Raw genomic sequence first — 8,988 nt, forward strand, 5'->3', positions numbered from 1 at the left:
AGAGCTCCTTATCTACTAAGGTATGGTTTGTGTATTGATCGATGTCTGACAGAATGGAAAACTCTAGAGAAGCAGGTATCTGTACTATTGAGGAATAGAAGACTGATCAACTAGAATGGCTGAGACTCATACCTATTGTCCCTGGTGACTCAAAACATCTGTGAATGACAAGCTCCATTTACTTTCCACTTTCAAGTCTCATCTGCTAATCTTTCCTTCTCCAGTGATCTTATCTAACAAAAAGTATGTTGTAGTATCATCCTAATTAAGATCAAATTTCATGTTTGTTTTTTATGATTTACTGTCTATAGAGTGATCATTTGAGAAACATGATACTCACTCCTTCAGTGGCAAAGAGCCTAGGGGAGAGAGTGACATGATTAAGAAGGTACTTTTTTCCCATTTCTGAGGACCCAGTTGAATTGAGTGTTACTATCTGTCAGTGCACGAGTTGTCTGTCAGTTTGTTATACTATGGTGGCTCCCGTGTTGCTGTAATGCAAGAAGCTATGTCACTGGTATTTTAAATACCTGCAAGGGTCGCCCACAGTGGAGAGGTTTCAGCTGAGATTAAGACAGACTCAAAAGAAGAAGTGGGCAACTTCTGAATGTTTAGCCACTGAAACCTTATGAATAGTGGTGGAATATGGTCAGATAGCATCAGAATATTGAATATTGAAACATTATAAATGGCATATCAGAATATTGTGATATATGGTGCCAGAGATGAGCCCATCAGATTGGGAGGCACTCAAAATGCTACTGGGAATGAGTTGCCTCCTCAAAGTAGAGTTGAGCGTGATGCTGAAAATGGAATAAAATGTTTGGGACCTTCATTTGCTGATATGACACAACTCAAAATGAGGAAAAACACTTATATACATCCGTTAATAATCATAACATGGAATGTACAAAGTATGAATTAGGAAAACTGAAAGTCAAAAAAGAAATGGAATGCATAAAGATCAAAATCCTAGGCATTAGTGAAATGAAATGGACTGCTATTGGCCACTTTGAATCTAACAATCATATATGATCTACTATGAAAGAAACAACAAATTGAAGAGGAATGATGTCACATTCAAGATTTGTCTTACTGTATAATGTTGTCTGTGATAGGATAATACTCATATGCCTACAACGAAGACTAGTTAATACCACTGTTATTCAAATTTGCACACCAACCATTAGAACCAGTAATGATGAAACTGAAACATTCTACCAACTTCTTCGTGGAGCTCTGGTAGCATAGTGGTTACGAATCAGGCTGTGAACCTTAAGGCCAGCAGTTCGAAACTACCAGCCATTCCGCAGGAGAAAGATGAGGCTTTCTGCTCATGTAAAGGTTTACAGCCTCAGAAACCCTGTACAGGGTCGCTATGGGTCGGACCGACTCGAAGGCACTTAACAACAACAACAACAACCACATGTTACAAATGATAAGATGCACAAAAGTAAAAGGGACCCTTGTAAGTGTGTTTCATTGTAATTTGAATACATCATAAGTCAGGAAATACCCATACTCAGGATTTATAGCTTGTAAGTCTTGTTGATCTTAATATTAACTTTGAAAATCAGCATTATCAAGAAACATTTGAGAAGTAAGACTATGATCAAGAATACTAGGAAGGAAGGTAATCAGGTGGGAGTGGATTTATGCTAAAAAGTTAGAGTCAGAGTACCTGTTTGCTCTGAGGAAAATCAGAACCCTGACCCCATGCCTCACCTGGGAACTGCCCATCTTTCTGACTCTCCTAGAAAGCCCCTAAAGAAGACTGTTGTGGGCAGGTAATGATCATACACAGGTACCAACAGTCTTTTAAGCCACAGTTCCTGCACCTGGGGTCTCAGATTTTCAGGAGAACAATCTTGTTTTCCAAGGTCTGGACCTGAGTGCTGTTTTGCATTTTTTGACTGAAGTGAGGCTGTGTTTATATCTCTCCAAATTTAGAATGCAAAGACATACAGGGTTATGATTTCAAATTTTAGCTTTTTTGTCATTTTCCATTGTTTTATGTTGTCCCTTTGAGGTTTCTGTGGTACTAGATTAAAAGCATTAATTCTAACGTGAGTGTCACTTGGGAAAACTGCCCTTCCTCTGCCTTTTCCTTCCACCTAGAAATGTGTTCTGAGAGTTTTCAGGTGAGGACAGGAAGAATGTTTACTGACGAGATTGATCTTCCATTGAATAATCCATATCCATTTTGTTTCTTTACTTTGACTGTCATCCCCACAATGTAAGAGCACTCTTCTCACTTTCTCCTGATACTAACCATTTCCCTTCATCCTCTTTCTTACCTGGTCATTCACTCTGAGTTCATCCCTGAGCAAATGCTGCATTGTGGTCTCCTACAGTTGACTGTCCTACTGTATGCATACTCCCGTGGTATGTTGTTGTTGTTAAGTGCCGTCGAGTCGGTTTCGACCCATAGCGACCCTGAATAGGGTTTCCGAGGCTGTAAATCTTTACGGGAGCAGATCGCCTCATCTTTCTCCCGCGGAGCAGCTGGTAGTTTCGAACTGCTGACTTTCCGGTTCGCAGCCCGATTCGTAACCACTACGCTACCAGAGCTCCTTACTCCCGTGGTATATACACCTGTTAGTTCACTTGTTTGGCTAAAAGTTGAGTCTTTCAAGTGATTTCAATTCCAATGTTAAAGGGTGTCTAAGGGCTATAGCCTCAGGGATTCCACCAGTCTCTCTCTATTAGACCAGTAATCCTGGTCTTGTTATTTTGAATTTTGTTCCATATATTTCTCTGACTCTACCCAAGAACTCCTACTGTGATCCCTTACAGAGCAATCAACAGTGGTAGCTGGCTACCTCCCAGTTCTTCTGGTCTTCTGGATCTAGATCTGTGACTGCTACCTAAGACTGTTGTGAACCACCCAATTCCTAACTCCACACACTAGCCTATATTTTCCACAGGAAAAACTTCTAGTGACCAGGCCATGGGCACTGAGCTAATGTCATTTATTAGAAGTCAACTCAGCTTCTTGACCATGACTGCCATTCTCTTACTAAAAAATACCCTGTCTCTGTTCATTCAGGGAAAATACCAACAAAGTATCTCATGGTAAAGATTCTGGCCTTTCTAGTATCTCCTTCCTAGACCCTATCCAGAACTCTATAATTCACAAGGTTAGTATTGATGGGAACTTTATACCAGCTTTCACTCACTAGATTATTCAGTTAAATTTGAATACCTGTTCATCCAACCTACTGACCTCTGATCATTTTGTCTGTGCAGGAAACCAGACCCAACTGCTGCCCAGGTGCAACGACATCATGGCTGACCAAACAGGCTCTGCAGACTCAGAGAACAACGCTGCCAACTGCTCAGGTGAGGGTTCCCACAAAAAGAGCTAGCCTTTCTCATATCTGTGTAAATGTCCCTATTGACATGACTTTCTCTCCTCAGAGAGCAGACAAATCCGCCTGGTGAATGGGGACAGTCACTGTGCCGGAAGAGTGGAGATCTTTCACCAGGGACAATGGGGCACCATCTGTCCTAACAGCTGGGACATGCAGGATGCCCACGTGGTGTGCAGACAACTGGACTGTGGATGGGCTCTCAGTATCATGAACAGTGGTGACTTTGGTGCAGGATCAGGGTCTATCTGGCTGGATGACCTGAAATGCACAGGAAAGGAGTCTCACGTGTGGAAGTGCCCATCTCGGGGCTGGGGGCAGAACAACTGTCATCACTATCAAGATGCAGGAGTCATCTGCTCAGGTATGGTTATTATATTGTCCAGAGGCTGGCAGAATGGGAAGCTCCAGATGCAGGTGTCTGAACTATTGAGGAATGTTGTTGTTGTTAAGTGCCATCGAGTCAGTTCTGACCCAGAGTGATCCTGTACAGGGTTTCTGAGGAGCAGCTGGTGAGCTTGAACTACCAACCTTGAAGTTCAAACCAACTTTGCAGTCCAGCATATTAACCCAGGGCGCCACACCAGGACTCCTGTAAACTGAATAACCAAAGTGTCTGAGACTTATTATGCCCATTGTCCCTCATGACTCAAAGCATCTGTGAATGAAAAATTTCATTTATTTCTCACGTTCAAGTCTCAGCTGCTGGTCTTTCTTTCTAAAGTGGCCTTACCTAACAAGAGAGTATGCTCCAGCCTCATCCTAATTAAAATCCAGTTTCATAATTTTATGGTTTTATAACCTACTTTCTGTAAGCGTGATCATTTGCAAAGCACCAAACTCACTTCCTTAATTGACAATGAGCCTGTGAGGGAGAAGGATAAGAATAAGGGTGTGCTTTCCTCCCATATCTGAGGACCCAGGTGAAATGAATGTTTCCATATGAGTAGAGTCAGGCATGTTTTGCACTTAGTAAGGAGTAGAATCATGTTGTTGTTGTTAAGTGCCATGAAGTCAGTTCCAACCCATAGTGACCCTGAACAGGGTCACCGAGGCTGTAAATCTTTAGGGGAGCAGAAAACCTCATCTTTCTCCCGTGGAGCAGGTAGTAGTTTCGAACTGCTAACTTTGCAGTTCACAGCCTGATTCGTAACCACTAGGCTACCATAGAATATTATATTTAATCATTCAGACAAGAATTAAACCTGAGAGCTGGTAGTTCCTTGTCTACAAGGACCAGAGAAGTGTAGGACAAAGGATTTGAGACATTGCATTCTCCTTCTTCCACTGTTTCTAAGATTCTCTGTTCCTTTTTATTCCCAACTACATCTACATGACCTTAAACTTTGGAGAATACTCATCCAAGTTCTTACTAATCAGTGGTAAACGTGATAAATATTAATTGGTATATCATGTGGTAGGAGATACTGAGTCAGTGATATGAAAAATGTATTTGGCAGTTTTAGAATACAAGTAAGAAGACAGTAAAATATTTTAAGAAGTTGGGAAAAACCTATACTAATGGGAATAGGAAGCAGTGGGTTCTGACAAAATGCACTAAGGGTTCTCTGTGGACAGTAAAACTTAGGTATGGGATGGAGAATGCCATGTGTATATTTTTGTGAATTCTGTACAGCTAATTGTATTGAGGGAAAAGAATTACTGTTAAGATTGATGTATGGAGGGGTGATGTGTGACACCAGATTTCACTTTGGTTTAATTAAAATAAATGTGTAGTTCTCTGAAGATAACTCTATAAATGTACAATTCCCTGAACTTACTTTAACCTGGTCTCTCAGAAACTTATCCCTGGGTTGAAACTGTCTCTTTAATTTTCTCCCTCACAGAGATAGGAACAGAAGTCTGGATGCTGACCCTTTTCTCTAATACATAAGCTTGAACAAATCACTGTGCTCCTCAAGTTCTATCTCCTCTGCTTTATGAGGCGAACACAGTACAGGGGTATATGTGTGTGTTTGTGTGTTTGATCAATTTGTTTCCTACTCATTACAACCCTATATAGGATTTCTGAAGCTGTCATTTTAAAGGAGCAGAAAGTCTTATATTTTTCACTATGAGCACCTGGTGGTTTCAAACTGCTAACCACAACATAACACACCCCCTAGTACAGGCAGTGTCAGACTTAAACAGAATTCCATTCCAGTGACTCCATCTTAAGTTAGCTTTCATTTAAGTTGAATATCACATTTTTTCATTATTGTTACAATAACCTGCTATGTTGTTATTTAAGTGCTGTCAAGTGGGTTCAGTGGGTTTATAGTGACACTGTATAGGTTTCCAAGGAGCAGCTAGTGAGTTTGAACTGCCAACTCTATGGTTGAAACCAACCTTGCTGTCCAGTGCTTTATCCCACAGTGCCACACCAGGACTACAACCTGCTCTTCAGCCATGTTTCTAACAGTAAATAGTAGCATTGAATATGTCAGTGAATAATCAGGGAATAATAACATCAGCTATTGCAGGCTGCAAACTCACCTGCCATTACATGGAAACCTACACAGGGTCGCTATGAGTCTGAACTGACTCAATGCACTTATGAGATATACAAAAAATAAAAAGAGATGGTTATCCATGTGGTTTGTTTGTAATTCAAATACATAAGTTGGTCTATGTGTACTCAAGATTCATAGATTGTAAGTCTTGTTGATCTTAACATTAATTGTGATAAGGGCATTTATTCAAGAAACATTCTAGAAATAAGACTTGGAGAAAGAATACTAGGAAGGAGGGTGGCAGGGAGAAATGAATTTATGCTGAAAAGATAGAGTCAGAGTACCTTCTATACTTACTGGAAAATCAGAACCCTGCCCCCATTCCTTACCTGGGATTGGTCCATCTTTCTCTCTGTCCCAAAGTAGACTCTAAAGAGGTCTTTTGTCATCAGGGGACAAGTACACACAGGTACCATCAATCCTTTTAGCTGCAGTCCCTGCAGCTAGGGTCTCAGATTTGCATGAGAAGAATCATGTTTTCCAAGGTCTGGGCCTGAGTGCTTTTTGCATTTTGACTGAAATGAAGCTGTGCCTATAACTCTTCAAATTTAGCACACAGACACCCAAGCCTAGTTTTCTAACATGCAGGATGAAGATTTCAAATTTTAGCTCTTTTGTCATTCTCCATTATTTTATGTTGTCCCTTTGAGGTTTCTGTGGTACTAAATTAAAGGCATTAATTCTAACTTGAGTGTCACTTGGGAAAATTGCCCTTCCTCTACCTTTTCCTTCCACCTAGAACTGTTCTGGACAGTTTTCAGGTGAGGACAGGAAGAACGTTTACTGAGGGGGTTGATCTTCCATTGAATAATTCATACATATTTGGTTTCTTTACTTTGACTGCCATCCCCACAATGTAAGAGCATGCTTACCTCTTTCTCCGGATACTAACCATTTCCCTTCATCCTCTTTCCTATCCCATCATTCATTCTGAGTTCATCCCTGAGCAAATGCTGCATTGTGGTCTTCTACAGTTGACTGTCCTATGGTTTGCATACTCTCATGGTGTATACATCTTTTTGGCTAAAAGTTGAGTCATTCATGTGATTTCAATTCCAGCGCCAAAGGGTGTCTAAGGGCCATAGCCTCAGGGATTCCACCAGTCTCTCTCTATTAGACCAGTCATCCTGGTCTTGTTATTTTGAATTTTGTTCCTCATATTTCTCTGACTCTATCCTAGAACTCCTACTGTGATCCCTTACAGCACAATCAACAGTGGTAGCTGGCTACCTCCTAGTTCTTCTGGACCTAGATCTGTGGCTGCTACCTAAGACTGATGATGAACTACCCAATCCCCAATTCCATACACTTTGTTACATTTTCCACAGGAAAAATTTCCTAGCTACCAGGTCATGAACACTGAGTTTATGTATTTTATTAAACATCAATCCAGCTTCTAGACCATTACTGCCACTTTTTAAAAATATTTTTTTGTGAATTATGTGATAGTTTACATGGGAGAACATTAGTTTTACATTCATACTATAGTATATCATTTCATTGCTATGGTTATAATCCCCTCCATGCATCAACAACGAGCCTGCCTCCCGGTCATCAGCACACAGCCCTTCTCCCTCTCTGTGTCTAAAGTCCCCAACACTTCCATCTCTCCACATCATCATCTCTGCCTCCATCTCAGACTTCAGTGCTTCTCTGGGTAGGGTCCTGCTCTCAGCTCTTCTCCCTTGATGGTCTCAGGGACCTCCGCTTTTAGGCTGAAAAATTAATCACTCCCTTCCTTGCTAAAAAAACATATACCTTTACAATTCCAACCCTCATAAGCAGTCCAGATAACAACTATTCACTATTGTATCACAAGAGATCCATCCGGATTTCATTTCATCAGCCCTGCCTAGACAGATTCTACATTTAACAGTGGAGATTCTACATTCCTCCATGCACTATGAATCTAGCTTCCCTCTTGAAAGCTTGTAAGTCAGTCACTTCTTGCCTTTGTAGCCCACCCCCACCCCACCCCACCCCCGCCATTTTGGGTAGCCAATGTCCAAGTTGCCCATCCCTGTCTACTCTGTGTATGGAGGGGGTGGGAATGATCCTTGCTGTAAGGATTTGTTCCCTCTTTTGAACTACTGCATCCATAGGTGTAGGTCAAGTTCATCAAATTGAATCAGATAACTCTTTTTTTCCCTCTTCTTTCTTCTTCTGGTTGAGCTCTGATCATCCAGTAATTGAAGCCGGATCAAGTGGGTATTATCTGCAAGTGTGGGTGTTCTTGTGCAGATGCCCTCTCTTCTTATCCTCTGGACATTTCACTCTCTACTCTAGTCCTCTGTGGCTATGTCACTGACTCTGGGCCCAAGAGTCCCTAGGTCTTGCCACACTGCTGGCCAACTAGGTCTTCACCCGGGTCCACAGAAGTCTATTGAACAATGTAGGGCTTAGCTCACTGCTTCATTGCTGTTTTTCCCTTACTTCTCCTTATCGGTGACAAGTGTAGTCACCACCAACCAGAGCATTTATTGAGTCTTAGTCTTGGAAGGGAGTTTGCACTGAGGGGACCTGACCACTTGCCTTGATGTTTCCTGGGCAAGCAACTTGCTTATTCTTGTAGTCAGTCTGCCTCTATTGTTTCGTAATTTTCCTGTAGGTCTTTCTTTCAAGAAGTATTTTCTGTTCTTCTAGCTGCTCCAGGCTGGTCCACTAATCCTTTCAAGTGGAAATTTCCTATCTCTGAAGATCTAGATGTGGTTCAGGATTCCACCTATAGTCTAATGTATTGCAGAGGCTCCACAGGAAGCCTCCTTCACTGGCCATGTTGTAGCCCAATTTTAGGTATTCCAATCAGTTATAGGCAGAAAATGGACTTACAAGCTTTCCATGGTGATGTTTCTGGCTATTCCTTTCTCTCCCCTTCCAGTGTCTATTTTAAAATATAATGCAAGGAAAACCAAGATTCAAAAGACAGCGAAGCATCTAAAAATTATTCCCCCCTTTTCCACATTCCAACCATGGCTCAATCTCTGTATCCCAGAACCCTGTTGTTCCCAGGTTGTATATACATCATTATTTACCTCTGTCCCACTTAGCCCATTCAAACCTGCCTAATTGTTCTCCCATCTGCTTTGTTCTTCCATTCCCCTCTC

The 8,988-nt window shown here is 41.5% G+C and overlaps 1 protein-coding gene across 1 annotated transcript in view; it reads left to right on the forward strand.

The window, feature by feature from the left end:
* The first annotated feature begins 3,287 nt into the window (after positions 1 to 3,287).
* LOC102841716 (antigen WC1.1-like) overlaps positions 3,288 to 8,988 on the forward strand; it is a 180,020-nt gene continuing 174,319 nt past the window's right edge. The window contains 2 exon segments of the mRNA XM_006862752.1: positions 3,288 to 3,342; positions 3,421 to 3,735. Coding sequence (XP_006862814.1) covers positions 3,288 to 3,342; positions 3,421 to 3,735 — 370 coding nt within the window.

Source organism: Chrysochloris asiatica, unplaced genomic scaffold, assembly GCF_000296735.1.
Source record: "Chrysochloris asiatica unplaced genomic scaffold, ChrAsi1.0 scaffold00050, whole genome shotgun sequence".
Classification (NCBI taxonomy): Eukaryota; Metazoa; Chordata; class Mammalia; order Afrosoricida; family Chrysochloridae; genus Chrysochloris; species Chrysochloris asiatica.